Below are 19,816 nucleotides of genomic sequence, written 5' to 3'. Positions count from 1 at the left end.
TATTCACTAGAAGTATATTTACTAGAACTTAGGAGTGGGTATTTGCTTACTTTTTAATCATTATTTGAGAAGAAACTATTATAATTATATTTCCAATAGCAGGTAAGGAAGTTTCATTCTCTTAATGTGTTAATGTGTTAAAATTCAGATTGTGTGTGTGTTTGTGTGTGTGCGTGTGTGTGTGCGTGTGTGTGTGTGTGTGTGTGTGTGTGTGTTGGATATGAGATCTTTCAGTGTAGCCCAGGCTGTCCTGAACTCACTATATTCCTGCTTTTTCCTTCCCAGTGCTGGAATTATACGAACATGCCACACATTTGACTACAGTTCCCTTGTAAGTTATTGTATAATTTGTATATATCAATAGCTTTTGTTGGTACTTTATTATTTCTGATAATAAGAATAGATTCCTAGTACTATTGTTGGAATTGTTAGTTAATGAGCACTCAAAGGTATCATTTATAGAGTACCACTACCAATTGGTGTGGTGATGATAGGCCACAGTGTCTCTTGTTTCATTCATTGTAAAAGTTCATGTCAGTCACTAACAAAGATTTACACTTGTACTTCTTGTTTTCCAGGTAGATATTCAGTGATGTCAGCATTTAATTTCCACAGCTTATAAGGTTTTCAAGAGTGACCAGGAGATGGAAATATTGGACTAAGTTAAGGAATTGTAAAAGGCCACAAATATCAGTGAGGTTTTTAAATTTTCCTTGATTATTAGATTATGTCAATATTTTCCAGAACATTGAAAATGTTGATTTTAACACTTTTGCTAATATTGTGACTGCTGAATGTGTGTGTGTGTGTGTGTGTATGCTGAAGATTGGCCCAGCCCATACTACTTCCTTGGCAAATGCTTCATTACCAACATACATCTCCAACTCAGTCACTGCTGTTTGCAGAAAGTTCCTGTGCATACATTTTATCCTATTTAGGGTGCAATAAAATTCTGTATGCAATAATAATCTTACCATGTGTAGATGTTTGAGTCAGAACTTAGCATCAGTCAGAATTTAAACTCATATAAAAATGTACATTACTGTTTCTTCTTATGTCTTCTTGAGAATTCTACAAGACTCTTAGAGCTGAGGCTGAACTGTGTTCATAAGCAGATATTGGATGAGTAACATTGTCACTGAGTAAGACCATGTCTGTTTTGCTCATAACAGACAATTTCTTTGTCCACGAACACAGAAGTATAGCTGAGCCATTCCACAAAGCCCACAAATAAACAATTTCAACCCTCAATTATAAGTACCATTTTTGATCCCCAAGAAACTCTGCAAGATATGAGGAAAAGTATGATTCACTTTAAATAACTCACTTAACATTCCACTCAAAGGCTATGTGTCCTTCTAGAATTTTCTAAGTACAGCTAGAGTTCTCAGAACAAAATGTATAAAGCAACTCAATGAAATAATGCCAAGTAGCCACCAGGTGGCGAAATTGTATATGGATTTAAACACCACAGGCCAAGAAGGCCCTCATTCCAGCCTAGAGGCCATGTTTGTGTCTGTATCAAATTTTCTGTTCTGACTATAAACGTTCTTTCTTTTTATTCCATTGGTTTTAGAACACTTCCATTCCTGTCCAAGGATGCTTTGGGAGCCACAGGGTGCTGCACCTGCTGTGACATTACCAGGTAGAAGAGAAAAATGCTTCTAGATCATCAGCTGTTGAGATTCTAGTTCCCACACCACTGATCATCCCTGGATTGGCCACCATAGGGCTGGATGTAAAGGATGAGGAGAAAAGCAACATTAACATATTTTATTTTTTATTTTTGTTGGGTGTGATGGTACATACTTTATTTCCTTTTTTTTCAATTTATTTAAATTAGAAACAAGCTTGCTTCACATGTCAATCCCACATTCCTCTTCCTCCCCTCCTCCCTTACCCACCAACACCCATCCAATCCCCAAGACTCTCCAGGGAGGGTGAGGCCCTCCATGGGGGATCTCCAAAGTCTGTCATGTCGTCTGGAGCAGGGCCTAGGCCCTCCCCCATGTGTCCGGGCTGAAAGAGCATCCCTCATTGTGGGATGGGCTCCCAAAGTACATTCTGATGCCAGGGATAACTACTGATCTAATACCCGAGGCACCTAAGCTTGCTGAGGCCTCCTCACTGACACCCATATTCAGGGGGTCTGGATCAGTCCCATGCTGGCCTCTTAGCCATCAGTCTGGGGTCCATGAGCTGCCCTTGTTCAGATCAGCTGTTTCACCAGCCTGGTCTTGACTCCTTTGCCCATCACAACTCCCTCTCTGCAAATGGATTCCAGGAGTTCAGTTCAGTGTTTAACTGTGGGTGTTTGCCTCTGCATCCATCAGTCACTGGATGAAGGTTCTAGGATGGCATACAAGGTAGTCATCAATGTCATTATCAGGGAGGGGCATTTAGAGTAGCCTCTCCACTATTTCTTAGATTGCCAGTTGGTGTCATCCTTTTTGAGGCATCAGATATTGTAATCAAAAATATAATATTATAATTTCACTTAGTTGTTATAAAAAAGAGACCCTGGAAGATTAATTTGTTTTGTTTTTTGGTTTTTTGAGATGGGCTTTCTCTGTGGCTTTGGAGCCTATCCTGGAACTAGCTCTTGTAGACCAGGCTGATCTCGAACTCACAGAAATCTGCCTGCCTCTGCCTCCTGGGATTATTTGCCCGGCTAATTTGTTATTTTGTCTATCACTGTAATATAGCAGTTATTTACTAGGCATTGCCAGTATTGCTTCAAGTATGACCCCCCTAACTCTACAGCCTTGTATAATTTTTCAGGCAACTAGAAGGTAACATTCATCTTAGAATACTTGCTTCCAGCCGGGCGGTGGTGGCGCATGCCTTTAATCCCAGCACTCGGGAGGCAAAGACAGTCAGATCTCTGTGAGTTCGAGGCCAGCCTGGTCTACAGAGTGAGTTTCAGGACAGCCTCCAAAACAATACAGAGAAACCCTGTCTCGAAAACCAAAAAAAAAAAAAAAAAAAAAAGAATACTTGCTTCCATACCTCTAGAAGATAAGGAAATTTAAAATGGCAATACTGATAGTAAACATAAAATCCAGTCAAATATTTTGCCAGTGCTCAGACTTACTTTGATGTATCATTTGAAAAACAAACGAACAAAAGTATGCATTTGCTTTATTTAAATCATGATCCAGACAAAATTTATACTTTGAGGCATTTTTTGTAGTGGAAGGTCTGGAGCAGAGAAGAGCATATATATGTTCACTATTCAGGTAAAATTCTCTGCTGCATCAGTTAGTACTCCTGGTGGGGTTACAGATTTTAAGAAGCCATAGTCGTCCTGAAGGAGTTCTGTCTCGTGCTCCTATACTGCTCTATGAGTATATCTGTCACAAGCCTTGTGTTATTAATATATTTTATGCATCTGTCCTCTGATTTAAAGACAAGAGGCATTTCATCTTCAACATCACATTTCTTATCCATAGCGTAGTTACTGATACATAGTAGGAAGCAGTTTCCTTTTGTCTAACTTAGCAGTGGGAACCAGTGAAATTTTTATAGCATGACTGTGCCACTATAGGGTTTTCACTGGAGGTAGAGAAAGGTTGCTAGTTGTTTTGGAAACATGGAAGAGTGGGAGCAGGGAGGAGTCTATTGCAGAGTTCACACTGGAGAAGATGAAGGTAAGAACTAGGGTGATAACAGAAAAGCCCGAATGGAGAGTTACTGAGGAGGCAAGCTGGCAGAATTTGGGAACCTATGTGGAGAATAAGGAGCTTCAGGTTTGGGTAATAGTTGTGCCCCTTAAAGATTCAGAGCAAAACAGGGAAGCAGGTTTGAGGCAGTTGTGGTCATGCTGAGGTTGAGGTGACTGCTAGGAATTTGCCATCAAGATTTGGGAGATCAAAATTCAGAGAGAAGTCAGGAGTGAAAATCAGAGTCCTAAGTACATAGGTGGGGCTAAAAAGTTAGATGCTATCATTCGCAGACAGAATATATAGTGAAACAGAAAGTGAAACTTTAAGAAACCCTTACATTTATGAAGTAATTGAAAAATGAGAAGCACAAGAGGAAGATAGAAAAGGAATAGCCATAGAGATTAAAGGAAACACAAGACAGTGTGGTGTCACTGCAGCCAAAGGAGGAGAGACTTTAGGAAGGACTGATTAGGAGCACATGGCACTTTATACTCAACTAGGGAGGTGATGGTAAGGAAAAATTCTGTGTGGCAGAGATGTGCAGTGTTGTGACAGGAGGTGAACCCAGCAAGGCTAGGTCAGTCCTTGTACTGGCTGGTTTTATATTGTCAACTTGGACACAAGCTAGAGTCACTGGAGAAGAATAAGCCTCAATTAAGTAAATGCTTCAATAAGAAGAGGCTATAGAGCCAGGCAGTGGTGGTGCATGCCTTTTAATCCCAGCACTCGGGAGGCAGAGGCAGAGGCAGGTGGATCTCTGTGAGTTCGAGTCCAGCTTGATCTACAGAGAGAGTTCTAGGACAGGCTCCAAAACAATACAGAGAAACCCTGTCTTGAAAAAAAAAACAAAAAAAAGGCTATAGGCAAGTTATGAGGTATCCATTGTGGGCAAAGCCAACTTTGGGCAAGTCCTGGGTTCTATGAGAAAGCAGGCTGAACAAGCTATGAGGAGCAATCCAGTAAGCAGCGCCCCTCCGTGGTCTCTGTATCAGCTCCTGCCTCCAGGTTCCTGCCCTGTGTGAGTTCCTATTCTGACTTCCTTTGATTAGGAACAGCAGTATGGAAAGTGTAAGCCAAATAAACTCTTTCCTTCTCAACTTGCTTTTTTTTCAAGACAGGGTTTTGCTGTGGCTTTGGAATCTGTCCTGGAACTCGCTCTGTAGACCAGGCTGGCCTCGAACTCACAGAGATCCGCCTGCCTCTGCCTCCCGAGTGCTGGGATTAAAGGTGTGCGCCACCAACGCCCAGCTCTCAACTTGCTTTTTGGTCATGGAGTTTTGTTGCAGCAATTGAAATCCTAAGAAAGTCCTGATCCAAAAGGAGCTTGGTTATCAGGCCAAGGACTCTGAGCTGCATTTTGTATATGATGGAGAGTCATCAGTAGTTTTCAGTTAGGAATGACTTGGTCAGAGCAAAGTTTACGAAGATCAGGCTGGGGCAGCACAGGGAATCCTTTGGAGGAATGGGACTGGAGACAGAGCCCATCAAAATGAACTGAAGGAGCACTTAGGTTGGCGGGAAAGGGACCACATCTGAAGATTCTTAGCCGATAAAATTGGTAAGCCCTAAAAGCAATAGGAACACTCAGTGAGCCATATAGTAAGCATTATTAATAACCACATTGAGTTACCTTGTTAAGTTCTCACAACAAACCTGTGAGATAGATAAGCATCATTAATGCCATTTTGTGCATGATAAAATGAACATAGAGATAAAGACATTTGATGAACAGAGTTCATAATTGGAAGAACCTATATTCCAAACTTTGGTCGTTTAGTTATCTGTCACCTCCCTCCAATACACAAGCACTCTACTACTAATCATATATAAAAGATTTCACTAACTACTGAAGGCTGTCCTCAAACATAAGCAGATCTTCAACTTGCTATCCTCCTGCCTCAGCCCTCCTAGTAGCTGGAATTACAGGCCCATGCTCCTTGGCCTGGCTCTAACATCCATTCTTAAGGAATTACATTGCCACCTGTAACTATTTTGGTGTCCAAGGGCCATGCTGCCATCAGGGCCATGTTGATCTGAGTGGCCTGTGCCACCACTGGGAGACATGATGACATCTGGACCTGGGTTGCTGCTGGGGGCTATGTCTGAGTCTATGGTCCTGCAATAGGCAGAGTCTGTGTTGTCTATGGTTTTAGTAACCACTGAAGACAGGATGGACGAGTGGGGTCTGCTCAAACACCTGAGTCCATGTTGGTCTCCTAGGGTCACACTTCCGCTGGGATCATGACAATCTGAATGACCTGTGCTGCCATCCAGGGCCATGGTGACATCTGAGCCTGGACTGCGGTGAGAGGCCATGTGTGGGTCTGTGACCTTACCACACCCAGGCTCTGTGTTGATATCTATGACTCCTGATACCACCAAAAGCCATGCAAATATTTGGGGACTGGGCTGTCATCTGCCAGGTGGATCTGAGGGTGCAGTGGGGCCATACAGATCTGAGTGGCCTGCACTGCCACAAGGTGCCATGGTGACATCCAGACCCAGCCTGCAGCTGAGGGCCATGTCTCAGTCCATGGCTCTACAACACCTGGGGTCTGTGTGGATGCCTGTGGCTCATGATACTATGGAAGACCATGCTGATGCCAGGGTTCTGGTCTGCCACTTGGAGCCATGTTGGTGTCCAATTGCTGCACTGTTGCTGGAGTCTTACTGATCAGAGTAGCCTGCACTGCCACCTGGGACCGAGGTGGCATCCAAGCCCAGACCATGTTGGCACCTAAGGCCCATTTGACCACCAGGGCCACACAAATCTGAGTGACCTGTGCTACCACCTGGGACCATGGTGTCATCCAGGCCAGGGCTGCTGCTGAGGGCGCTGTCTGTGCCCATGGCCTTACTGCAGCTAGGGTCTGAGTTGATGTCTGAGACACCAGATACCATTGAAGGCCATGCTGATGCTAGAAGTCTGGGCTTCCACCTGGGGCCATATTGGTGTCCAGAGGCTGCTCTGCTGCAGAGGCCATGACAATCTGGATGACCTGCACTGCCACCTGGGGCCATGGTAACATCCAAGCCTGGGCTGCTGCCAGGGACCATATTTCAGTCTGTGGTCCTATCACAGTCAGAGTCTGTGGTGTCTGTAGTCCATGGTGCCACCAAAGATCACATGGATGCCCAGGGGCTAACCACATCCTGTGGCTATGTTGGTGTCTAGGACTCTGGTACTACTGGGGCGATGGTGTCATCTGGGCCAGGGCTGCTGCTGAGGCCATGTCTGGGTCCATGGCCCAACAGCAACCATGGTCTAAATTGACATCCATGGATCCAGTTACAATGGAAGGCAATGCCAGTGCCTAGGGTCTGTGCCACGATCTGTGGCCATGTTGGTGTCCATGAGCCTCACTGCTCCTGGGCCATGTGTGTTGTAATTTTAAAAAGGGGCATGAGAGAGAAAGACATCATATGACAGACTTCAAGCAGAGAGATTTTTTATTAGGGGAAAATGATCATAAAAAGGGGAAAGGGGAGGGGGGAGACTAGCCTCCGGGGATAGGGCATCTGGAAAAAGGAAAGACAAACAGACAGACAGAGGGGGAGAAAGAGAAGGATAGGAGGTGGGCAGGACTATAGTGAATAGGTATAGGTGGTGCTCCTAGGGGCAACAGCTGAGGGCATATCCTGTCAGGACTCCAAGGGCAGTCCAGTACAAATGCCTAAATACTAACAAAGCCAATCCAAGTGGCCTGCACAGCCACATGGGACTACGCCCAGGCTACTGCCTAGGGCCATGTCTGGGTCCGGGCTGATGTCCATGGCTCATGTTAGTTGCCACAGGAGATCATAGGAACCATGCATGTTGAAATCTGAGGGTTGTGCTGAGCCAGCCCTGTCCTTCACTGGTCCCAGGATAGCTGGCCCTACACTGGTCCCAGGATAGCTGGCCCTACACTGGTCCCAGGATAGCTGGCCCCACCCTACATTAGGTTATGCACCCCCAGTGGGAGAGCTAACCCAAGCATTTATGAGAGGTGGTCCCATGCCTCACCACAGGCATGGGAGAGCTGGCCCTGATGACATGAGCCTGGGAGAGCTGGCCCTGCCCCTCACCTGAGGGGGCGGTTCCAATGGTCCAGATTAACCATCTTGCCTACCACTCAGAACCACATCCTGTGCCTTGGGTTGACTCACCCTAACAGCTGCCCCACCTAAGACCTGCTGCAGTGCTTGAAGGGTCTGGTCCTGTGGAACGATAACCACAGGCTCTCCATGACCTGGCATAACAGCAGGATATCTAAGAGGAGTTTCGATGAGGGCCCAGTGATGATGGAGTGTCTTTAACCCAGAGGCCTTGAACCAGACTGATGACTCATTGCCATGGGGCTAATTGGGCATACTGCATGACACACCGAAGCTCCTGGACCCCTAGGATGAATGAAGAGGTGTTGGAAAGATGGAGGAGTGATGTGATTTTTGTTTTTAATTAATTTTATTTTTAATCACTGCAGGGGTGAGGAGTTGATAGGGAAGAACTTGGAGGTGAGCAGGATTGGGGTCCATGATGTGAGATTTTCAAAGAATCCATAAAGAATTATGTTTAAAAAGAGAAATCCTTGTCTGCAGTCAGGTGGTAGTGGTGCATGCCTTTTACCTCAGTGTTTGGGAGGCAGAGGCAGACAGATCTGTGTTCTAATCTGCAGAGGGAGTTCTAGGACAGCTAGGGCTGTTGCACAGAGATACCATGTCTTAAAAAAACAACAATGAACAAACGAAACAACAAAAAACAACCCTTGTCCACTAATCTGGCATATTGATAATTTTGGGATCAATCTTTACTTTTCAATACAGGTCACATTTTTCTGTTCCTTGTGTAAACCCAACCATTCTGGCTTGTCTTGTGAACATTATAAAAGAATTTCTACAATGGGTACCATTATGTCCCTATGAAGAGTGTTGATATTTTGTTTATGTTTTAGCAGGTAGTCAAGTGGATTGCACTCAGACCATATCCTCAGCCCCTGTGAAAAACAAATGGAATTGAGTTTGGCTAGCTTTATCTGGGCTGTTTAGAGATGGTGCTACATCTATATAATTCAAAGGTTCAGCAAGAAGTATGGGCTGTTTATATGTAGAATTTGGGCGCTCCCTAGCAGGCTCCCTCCCTTCCAGAATTTTACCCTCCACACTTTCCAGCTGATATGAAAACCCTGAAGTCTGTTGTCTGATCTTCAAGGTTCCATTTAAGCCACCACTCAGGAACATGACTTAGGGCTATGTTGTGACTAGAAATATGTGGATCTCATTTAGCTTGGACCTGTTCTTTGACATGCCAGTTCTCTTTCAGTTTCTTACTGCTTCAGGCTACTTGTTAATACTTGTATGTAGCTTTAAAAACATATTTTTCTCCAGAGTGTAGAGGTGTTATATTTGACCAAAGGGCAGTTTCATAGGCGCGCTACTCGGGCCCTAAATGGAAATCAAAACTTGTGCGAGCTGTGTTACACAACCTGTGACACATATCGCATGAATACTCTGGGGTGCAGCAAAAATGTCTACCTAGGATCCACAAGTTTGATTTAGATGATATAACTTGATGTGGCAGGGTTTATAACCATGTAGGATAAAGGTGATGACATTTTCAATTGGCATTCTTGGAGGACTGAGAAGTTTGATAGTTGCCCATTTGGGGGTTCTCATTCATTCAAATAGCCTGACCATAAACAGGTAGAGTTCCACTGCAAGCAACCTGAGTACTTCTCCCGTGAGGAGCTTCAAGGATCAAGTATCCCCTATCCTATTATCTATAAATTAAAAAAAACAGTGTTAAACTTGTAGTAAATGCTAATTTTATGCAGTCTGTAGGTCAGATGGACAGAGCAAGACTTCCACACGACCCTCAGCCAGACCTGATGTCTGTGATATAAAGGAGTGGGTTAATAGACAAGCTGTTTAAAGCTTAAATAGGGATGAGTGACACAATGCATATAGGGGAAGGTAGTGTTAAGAATGACACACAGCTGGGCGGTGGTGGGCAAGGCCTTAAATCCCAGCACTTAGGAGATAGAGGCAGGTGAATCTTTGAGTTCGAGGCCAATCTGGTCTTCAAAGCAAGTTCCAGGACAACTAGTGTTGTTACACAGAGAAACCCTGTATTGAAAAAAAGAATGACACCCAAATTTCTCCTCTGGGAACCTAGACATATGGTAAATATAGGATTAAGAAGATAAGGAAAGGTTGTGTGTAAAAGTCAAGGAGGAGATTTTCAACCCATTAGTGTTCAGAAGGTTCCAATTCTATAAAAGTAAACATTGTATAGCATATATCAGATCTAACAGCAAAAGGTTTATTATCTCACATTTGTAGTTTGAGTTCAGTGGCAGAGAGCACAACCATTCTGTTATGGTTTCAGGAGTTCATAGGAATGTTAAACTGCACCATGTAGACCCTACTAACGATTGTCCCCAGTAGCCATCCTACTGTGTGGTCCCTTGCTCTCAAATGTGGTGGGTCATTTAAGTAGTTTTAACTGAAAGTATTATGAAATTGATACTGCCCGACTTCATGAAATTTACATGTAAGTGTAGCCCACATCCCTCATCAAAGAGCTTTTAGCTAGGTGTCATGGCACATTTCTTTAATCACAGCACTTCAGAGGCAAAGGCAGGTGGATCTCTATTAGACTAGGCCAACCTGATCTACATATTGAATTCCAGGCCAACAGTCTTCACACACACACACACACACACACACACACACACACACACACACACACACACACACTCTCTCTCTCTCTCTCTCTCTCATACACACACACACACACACACACACACACACAAAGAAGCTTATTTTACAACAGATAGAGACAAATATAGAGATAGAGCCACAACTGGTCAGAATGCAAAGGATAATTGACCCAATGGGTACCCAATTCCAATCGACACATCTGGAATGGGTCCCTATACCTAAGGGTCAGGGAAATCACAGAAGAGGAGATGGGAAGATTGTTAGAACCATAGGTCCAGTCTATCTATTGCTATATAGTATACCATACACATATACAAATAGCCAAGGAAAATGTATCCATGAGCTCTCAGAAATATGTTTGCCTGAACAAAACCACTGAATAGGGGATATTCCACATGGTCCCACCCTTAGATCACAAGCTACAAGTGGTCAATGGCAGCTGCTGAGATTGGGTGAATCAGTTTCCTCTAGGGATGAGCTTTCACAGAGGTTGTCCAAACCCAAGTGGTCAATCCTAGACACATATACATATAAACAAAGCTAAATGTACTTAGATTATATAAACATGAATATGCATGTACATAATGTATATTGATCATATTTACTGCTGCCCTCCTTTGTCCCACTCTCCTAATAATCGTGTTCCTACTCCAACTACCCTTCCATTTTTAACTCCCATGCATCCTGTATTCTATTATCCTCCTCATCTTCCTTCCCTCAAACTTCTTTCATATTTCATACATGACTCAATGAATTTTATTAGGGTTGTTTATAGGAATGTTGGTGAGAGTTTGTTTATTGGAACATGGGTACCTTGTCAGTGGCTACATAACTGAAAAAAACTCTCCCTCCTCTATCAATATTAACTGCATATAAATCATTGGGGAGGGTTAGAATCATGGTCCTGCTCTTAGTTTCATAACCTGTACCCACAGTCCCACTAAAATGTTATTTTCTTCTTTTGGTAACTGTCCAAGTCATTTGCCCTATATTTCTCAAGTTTAATTTTTGGGGTTCTTTGTAGATTCTAGAAAATTAGTCTTCTTTTGTATGTATAGCTGGCAACATTTTTCTCCCATCCTGTAGGCTGTCTCTGTTCAATTTTTTTCTTTGTTGTATAAAAGCTTTATAATTTCATGATGTCTCACTTGGGAATTCCTGGGATTATTTACTGTGATAATTGAATCTCTTCCAAAAAGTTCTTGCCTATACCTATATCTTTAACAAAAAGCAAAACACACCACAGAACACTAAACACATTTATTACCTGAGCTCTAGCGATGGTTTATTTGCTTTATATTCTCTTCCTTAGCTGCTCTTTGCGCTGTCCTGCATAAGCATTCATTCTAAGACACTGAGCCAGTCTTGATGTACTGTAGGCAAGAAGCTTACCATGCTGGAATTTATGGGTATCTTTTGAAATATGTCTCCTGTGTTTTTTTTCCCCCAGCGGCTTCATAGTTTATGTGAAGCTGAATTAATTTTTGTTCCGTGTAAGAATCAGGAATCTAGTTTCTTTATTTCATTTATAATTTCCCCAGAACTATTTGCATGTGTCTTGCTCTTTTGTTGAAAATCAAGTGGTTGTAGCTGCATAGGTTTATTTATGGACCCCCTCTTCTAGTGCATGTCTGTTGTGCTGTTTTTGTTACTGTATTCTTGAAACACAATTTTAAATGAGATATTAGGATATTTCTAGCAGTGTTCTTTCTGCTCAAGATTGCTTTGGCTAATTCAAGGTCTTTGGTGCTTCCTTATGAATTTTAGGATTTTTTTCTAGTTCTGTGGAGAACATTGTTGGAATTTTTACAAGAATTGCATTGACTCTGTGTGCAAGCATAATGCTTTAAATACCAATATGTTGTTATATTTTTGATTTTCAAATATATTCTCCCAGTCTATAGCTTAGGAGTTTGTTCTCAGTCTTTTATAGAACAAAAAGTTACTTTTGTTTAATCCTAATTTTAAAGTTCATGTGTATTATATGGCCGCATTCTGCCCATGTCCAGAGAACTTGAGTGAAGCTGAATTCAAAAGTAACAAGCAAAAAATTTATGTACTAATTTGTTCAGCAGAGGGAGTTTCAAGGCAGGATAGCATTGAGGTTGGGGTGCCATTATAGTGAGAAGGAGCAACAAGTGAAGCAGAAAGGAAAAAGTTGTAGTTTGATAAGGAACGGAGCCTAAATCAAGAATACCTCAGAGTGGCTCATTGCTCCACAATGGACGCAGAGGAAAATGTTTTCCCAGGGTCAACATCAAAGGCACACAAGGCCCACTGAAACCATGATCTCATAGAACCAGGTGTATCTCAAACTGTAAGTAGAACTCAGCATAATCATTCATGGGGCTTTTGCAGGCATCCAAGAAGCAAGTGTGAGTGAGTCGTGAAGACTTGCTCCAGGGTTCCAGAAATCACCTGAATCCTGGCACTGTATGGCTTGATTGGGTTCCCTGGAAAGAGACCCACAAAAGGTGTTGCACAGAGTTGGGAAGGTGAGAGACCAGGACCTTGGAAATTCTAGAGTTGTGCTCGTCCACCGAGAGAAGCTTGCAAGCACAAAGTAGATCAAGCCCAAGATAAAAGTCACCTGTTCTGTAGGTGACAGAACTGGAGTGCTGGTGCTGCCCAAATTTAGGGCTCAGACCATTTCATCATGTACATGGAGCTATAGGATTAGGTGTTTGTTCTGCTGGGGTTTTGTTTTGTTTTAATCCAATCTTTCCTTGCTGCTGTCCCATTTTCCCCCTTTGGGATAGGGATGTTTATATCTTTGCTATTGTATATCAGACGTGTTCAACTTGTATTTTGATTTTATAGGTGCTCAAAACTAAGAGATGTGCTTGGGTCTTGGAAGAGAATTTGATTTTTTGAGCAAAAATGGAACTGTTAAAGCCTATGGGAGCTTTTAGAGATAAACCAAATGCATTCTGAGATGAGCATGAGACGTTAGCCACCAGAGTAGACTGTTAAGGTGCTGTGTTTGGTTGCCAGGCTGGCAGGAGGTGGAATTATAATGATTAAGTTTTGTTTCCAATTTAATAGGATATTAGAGTCACCTAGGAGACAGCTCTGTGCTTTTGTGTAAGTGCAATTTTAGAGAGATTTACCTTAGAAGGGAAAATTTGCCTTAAATAAAGGTTACAGCATCCTATGAGCTGGTATCCCAGATCGAATAAAAAGGAGAAGCTGAGACGAGCACCAGCATTATCTCTTTGTTTCCATCTTCCATTTACTGAATATCAGTGGGTGTATTTCTGTTTGTCTGTTTAATGGTCCTCTGCTCATTTCTAGTTTCTTTTTAATGCAACTCCAGGAGCACAATCTCAATAGATGCTGCCTACATAATAAATTTTAATATCTAATAGAGTGATTATCACTAGTTTATTCATTCAAATGTGTTTTGGATATTCTCATTTCTTTACTTTTTCTTATATGTTGTAGAATGAGCTTGACTACATCTGTGAGAAACCTCATGAGATTTTGGTAGTAATTATATTAAACTACATATACTTATATAATTATATAGAGATCACTTTGAGAAAAATTACACCTTTACTATGTTAACTACTCTCTTTTGAGACACATTCTCACTGTGTACTTCAGACAGTCTTCTGATGTGCTGTAACCTTGAGCTTATATCTTAGTCTCCTGAGTTCTGGAATTAAAAGTGTGTGTCACCATGCTATGCAAAAGCAGGGTACAAGTGTGGCATCTTTGCTGTGTTTTGTATCTGTTTCCTTTACTTTGAGTTACTGAGTATTCTAATCAATGTACAATATATGTCTCTCCATTAAAATAATCATTGCTTATTTACTTTCATCGAGGTTTTATAGGAACGGTTATAGTTCGAAAAATCTAAGTAACTTCATCTCAGGATAGAGCAGAAATGCTGCTTGGTTTGTGGATGCTGCAGCCCCCCCCCTTGCTCATTTGTGATGATAACTCACTCATAAGGTCATTGTGAATATTTAAAGAGACAATGCCTCTGACTTGTTTACCCTTAACTTTTCACCCATACTTCCTTGTTGGGCTCTTGAGTCCTCATCTGTGAACCCACATGCAATATAATAGAGGGATACCTTAAAAGAACTTGCGAAGACTGAATGTGAGAATTTAAATAAAAAAAAAAACAAGCAGAATAGAGATTCCATAAGCTGTGGCTCCTATTCGCATTATAATGCATAAAAAGATGATGTATATATTTCAGTCAGGAGAATTGTTGATAAATTCAAGTAGCTAGTTGAAAAAGCCATAGCCCAGGACAGATAATACAATCTTGCTGTAGGTTTGGGATAATGAAGGTGTTTTCAGTGTTGTCAGGGTTACAGTGTGGGCCCTGGCAACACTAATGAGCTAGGCTCAGCTATCCACCATCAGCAGACCAATTAAAGAGACAAGTGATAATGACAATCAGAGTAAAGAGACATGACATGGTCATATTGAGAAGAGGAACGAATAAAGAGACTTGCTGGGTGTGGTGGTGCACACTTTTAATTCCAGCAGAGACAGGTGAATCTCTGAATCTGAGGCAAGATTGGTCTGCATATGAGTTCCAGGCCAGCCAGGAAAGATTGAGGAGGTACAGTGAACGTCAAGTCCATTTCCCAGGCACTAACCTCGGTTAAGCTTTGAATAAAGGACACCTGAGTGCATAGCTTTAAGCTTTCTGCAAGGTGCTTTGCTAGGTTGTCAGAACCTTGTTCAGTGTCACAGGAGAAAAGTTCCTGCTCTGGCTGCCTCTGGTTTTCAACATGTTCCTTCCCCCAACATGACATTCCTAGGCAAATTCCAGTTCATTTTGGCTCCTCGCCTCAGTAGTTGGATAATCAAAATGAGGGAGATGGGCCTCTCAGAATCTCTTTGCTCTCTCTTTGGCCTCGGCGGCAGAAGCAAGATGACGAGAGGAACATCATCCTCTGGAAAGTGTTGCAATAAGACACACACATTGTGCCACCCCTGTGGCTCTAAGTCCTACCACCTTCAGAAGTCCACCTGTGGCAAATGTGACTACCCTGCCAAGCACAGGAGAAAGTGTAATTGGAGTGCCAAGGCTAACAGGTGAAACACTACTGGGACTGGGTGGATGAGGCACCTAAAAATTGTGTATGGAAGATTCAGACACGGATTCCTTGAAGGGACAGCACCTAAACCCAAGAGGGCAGCTGCTGCAGCATCCAGTGCATCTTGAGGAGTTCAGTCAGTCATAGAAATATGGGGGAGAGAATAGGGATAGAACAGGACCAGAGACCAGGCCCGAGCAGAAGCCAAGTAGGGTGACTCCAGCAGAAGCACTCTAAGGCAAGTTGTGAGTGCAGCATCCCAGAGAAGCCTGTGTAGGTTGCACGTGGCACCTGGCTTCTACTCCTCACTCAGGTCCTCAGCCTGAACTCCCATTGTCCCTATCGAGTGGGCCGTATAGCCTACTGACATAACCAGAGTCTCAACCACAGACCACAGTGTCCTGGGTTCTGTGTGAAACTTGCTGTCTGCAATTGTTGCTAGACTTCCTGTTTCTGCCTGCCTGCTGTCCTGCTCAGCATGTGCTCTCGTCATCCTTGTTTCTACCTGGCCAGCTGTATGCCTCTTGTCCCTGACATGCCAGCTGCCACTGCCGCACACTTTGTCTAGGACCTGTGCAAACCCTATTAGGGTTAAATGATTCAGATCGAGGCTGCAGAGATATCTCAGCAGCTAAGAGCACTTTATGCCCTTAAAGTCCTAGATTTAGTTCCCAGTACCTATCCAGTTCCAGGGGATTGGACACCCTCTTCTGGCCTCTCTAGGTTCATAATACATGTAGGCAAAATGTAAATAAATCTTTTACAGATGCTTCAGATTTTTAGATCAGCATCCATTCCTCTTTCCTGTCAGCCCTGTATGAAATCACTCTCCATTAGTCTCCTTAGTACAAAGACTAATGTACCCATAAGGGAGGTGCTCAAGGACAAATATCAGATGCCACCTCCAGCTTCTGATCTCAGGCCAAGAGGTGAGGCAGAAACAGATGAACAGGGACGACCCCTCTTTGGCCCATGGTCAAGCTTCATGATACATTTGAGGTCACTGACACATTAACTAGTTGCTGCAGATGGCTCCGTGAACTAGGAGACAGGATAGTTATAAAAGGCTTTGAAGAGCAGCCTGGTCTACAAAGTGAGTTCCAGGACAGCCTCCAAAGCCACAGAGAAACCCTGTCTCGAAAAACCAAAAAAAAAAAAAAAAAAAAAAAAAAAAAAGGCTTTGAAGAGATGTTTAGCTCATCTCAACTTCCCTTCTTCCCTTTATATAGCTGTTACAATTAGTTTCAGTTTTTATGTTCCCCAAAGAGATAGCGCATATGACATTAAATTAGATGCTTATATATTCATTTATTTAGAAGTCCACGATATATACTGCTTGATGAAAAAATACATATAGAACAGCACTTATATTTGATCACTTTTATCTATACATACATATCTAGGCACAAAGGTACAGGAAAATACACAGAAGAACATTCACTAAAGGGTTGACAATGATTGTATCAGGGTGAGAATTTCAGGTAATACGTACTTTAGGGGTTTTTTTTTTAATTTCATTTGGCAGGTTCCAAAAGATACCACTTTATGAACAGATTTAAATCACCGAAGAAAGACACACAAAGAAACAACCATTAAGCAGTCAGAGGGAATAAGCAAGAAATGATGTAGGGGCCATCTGTCTCCTTTATGTGTACAAGTCTGCCTTTTCTTCCCCCAAAGAAGACTGTTTTTTAATGAATTCCTTCTGAAGCCCACCCTGTCCTTGGTTTCTCCAGAAACAGCATCTGGAGAGACTTAAACATTGATCTGGGGCTGAGCCTCACACCTTAGTATGGTGCAGAGGGTCTTGATCTCTCCATATGAGTCAGCTCCTGCAGTGTGACTATCAGATTCTCAAAAACCTGGCCATGGTTGCTGGTGTTGTCACAGGTTTCTTTTGCATGGCCCTCCTCACCACAATGGGGACAGCGGATGGGGTACTTTCGCTTTCTGCTTCTACGTAGATCCCCAGGCCCATTATTCCTTTGCCCAGAACCACTGCTAGTGGAAGGAGACTCATCATCAAAATCGCTGGGGGATTCAATAGCCAGCATTTCATCCTGTGTAGGGGTTCTGCCTCTGAGGGATGGGGTACTTGGGGATGACAGTGGAGGGTCCTCAGTCTCCACCAGGATCACATCTTCATCTGAGTCATCCGGGGAATCATCTATCTCTATTACATTGCGGTCGTTGCTGCCTATCACTATAGGCAGGGAGCCCTGAAACACTACAGGACTGGCGGCCCTCTCCATTATTGTCTCAGCTCTTCTGGGCCGCTTATGGTTAAAATAAGTGTCATCCCACTCTTCTTCCTCCCTCACCATCCTGATTAACTCCAGGAAGTCAGGAAGGCTTTCCTGCTCATTATAGGCATGCATTTGGAGAAGGCCCTTAAGCTTGATGCGCAGGTCCCTACTGAGCTCAGCCCCTACAAGGAGCTGGTGCATGCGAATCCTGTTTGCCTCTCTCTCAGCAAGGACCCCTGCCTGGATAGCATTCTGCAGTTGTACCTCTAAACGGATCATATACAGGGAAGGTTTCTCTCCATGTGCCTGCAGGGTGTTTAAAAATTTACCATGTGCTGTCACACTGCTCTCAGACACCCCAAAGACCAGTTTCATTGCCCGCAGAAATTCTGCCACATTTAGATTGGGATTGGCAGACTGGAACAAACGCATTACCTCCCGGGCAGGGCCCCTAAGGGTTCTCATCAGGCGTTTGACCTTTTCCTCCTCAGGCATATGCCAGTCTGGCAAGACCTCCTGGACTTGGCTTAGCCAGTTCTCAAAGGTTTCTTCCCCCAGGGCCAGCTCTGCCTTCCCAGAGAACGGCTTCAAGTTTCTATCTGCAATGTTGGCTATCAAAGGACCAAGACTCCTCCCCAGGGCCCTCAGCATGGAATGGGCCAAAGGCAGAAAAGCTGCATTCTGCCTTCGGCTGCTACCCATCCCAGCAAGGATGCTAGCCATGTCTGACAACAATTGGATATCTGATGCTTGGGCGAACAAAACCAGCCCACTCGACAGAATCCTCCAAAGCAACGCTCCTGGGCACTGTCTTCCTTGTGTTTGGGTAGGAACTGTAAAAGAAAAAAAAAACAGTTAAAAAAAACACAGTGGACTTGGAAAGAAGCTTCTAATCACATTTTTACAGTCTTGTATATTTGCCCACTGCCCTAAAACCATTCAGCAGGAAACTGGCATTTAACAACCCTAAGATGTTAGAAGCTTCCTCTGTAGTAGTGAGGTTTTTCTTCATCACAGTCACATTCACTCCCTTCTCACTGTAGCCCACCGGGCTCACTGCCTGTTCTCTAGGGGAGGCAGCAACTGTTGCTTGATATTCTAGCTGCAATAGCCTTTGGAGCCCATACCAGGCTCTCAAAACAGAAGACAATAGAGTAAGGCCTTAAAGATATTAGGTCACATTTGATTCTTTGATTCTTACCAGAGCTTGGGAACTGGCCTTCACCTTCACTAAACCCAGTCTCTGCAACAAGTGCTTTCCGTGAGTTCTGGTCCTGGGTTGGGTTGATCTCTGTCCACTGGCTTCTCAGATCCGGGTGCTCCGAATCTCTAGTTTAGACTGCGCCATAGCAAAGGGAAGGGAAGAGAAGACGTCAGAAGCAGTCTCTTCTCCTCATCGCTTCACTGGCTCCATTGTTGCCAGGAGGAAAAACCCTACCTTCAGAATAAAAGCCAAAGCGCCCACCCCTCCCCCAATAAGCTTCACCCGGGAAACCAGCGGCCTACCAGCTCCGCAATCAGCCACACAGAATTCCAGTTTGGAATCGCCTTTGATGGTCTGCCATGGAGAAAAAGAAGAGAAATTGGATACCCTCCCACCTCCGTATCTATCCACGAAGAAATGAGAGAAAAGGGACTTCAGGACAGACAGATTGAAAATTTTTTTCCCTCTGCCCTTTGCTACCTTCCTGGCGGGGCTGGGGTGGGGGTGGGGGTGGGGGTGGCGTTCCCTCTCCAATCCAGGCAAATCTACCCTTAGGTAGCATCCAAGTGAAGCTCACTCCCTCCCACCATGTAGCCCGACCACTGCCTTGCCTTGAAGTTACCAATTCTGAAGCCCCCAAATTGTAACGTTTCATTCTCCCGTCTCCGCGTTATGTGATCTCACCTCTTTTTCTTTACCTGGGCTTCGTAGATGGACAGCGGGTGGATGGTCAGGCGTCACGAATAGCTGTCTCGTCTCTTAGGCCCTGCAGGGAAAGGATGGCTCCTCAGCCACGGAACTGTCTAGGCAACCCAATAGAGCTGGGCTGCCCAGACAGGGATAGCGCAGTCGCCGCCGCAGTGGTTTCCAAGGCAGTAGCAGCTGCCCCCGCCCTCCAGTTCAGCTTGCAGAGCCGCAGCGGCTGCTTTTAGCCCC

At 43.7% G+C, this 19,816-nt stretch overlaps 1 protein-coding gene and 1 pseudogene across 2 annotated transcripts; one reads left to right on the top strand and one right to left on the bottom strand.

Annotated features, from left to right (window-relative positions):
- Positions 1-15,161: 15,161 nt before the first annotated feature.
- LOC101834112 lies at positions 15,162-16,039 on the top strand (annotated as a pseudogene).
- Positions 16,040-16,718: 679 nt separating this feature from the next.
- Positions 16,719-19,803, bottom strand: Zcchc18 (zinc finger CCHC-type containing 18). Of its 2 annotated transcripts, none has more exons than XM_040744444.1 (4): positions 19,565-19,803; positions 19,183-19,234; positions 18,878-19,015; positions 16,719-18,509 (listed from the first exon to the last, which is right to left on the bottom strand). In XM_040744444.1, the coding sequence occupies exon 4, from the start codon at positions 18,397-18,399 to the stop codon at positions 17,218-17,220; it is 1,182 nt and encodes a 393-aa protein (XP_040600378.1). In that variant the 5' UTR covers positions 18,400-18,509; positions 18,878-19,015; positions 19,183-19,234; positions 19,565-19,803; the 3' UTR covers positions 16,719-17,217. The 2 variants fall into 2 exon arrangements, with proteins under 2 accessions (XP_040600378.1, XP_040600377.1); XM_040744443.1 differs by having other exon boundaries at positions 19,579-19,803.
- Positions 19,804-19,816: the final 13 nt, after the last annotated feature.

This window comes from Mesocricetus auratus, unplaced genomic scaffold (genome assembly GCF_017639785.1).
Source record: "Mesocricetus auratus isolate SY011 unplaced genomic scaffold, BCM_Maur_2.0 Super-Scaffold_100003, whole genome shotgun sequence".
Classification (NCBI taxonomy): domain Eukaryota; kingdom Metazoa; phylum Chordata; class Mammalia; order Rodentia; family Cricetidae; genus Mesocricetus; species Mesocricetus auratus.
The sequence above is the reverse complement of the archived record's forward strand: the minus strand, read 5'-3'. Positions and strand labels throughout refer to the sequence as shown.

Bases quoted from the DNA above. Each gene is read 5' to 3' on its own strand.
- Zcchc18 (XM_040744444.1), bottom strand. From the start codon at position 18,399: ATGGCTAGCATCCTTGCTGGGATGGGTAGCAGCCGAAGGCAGAATGCA.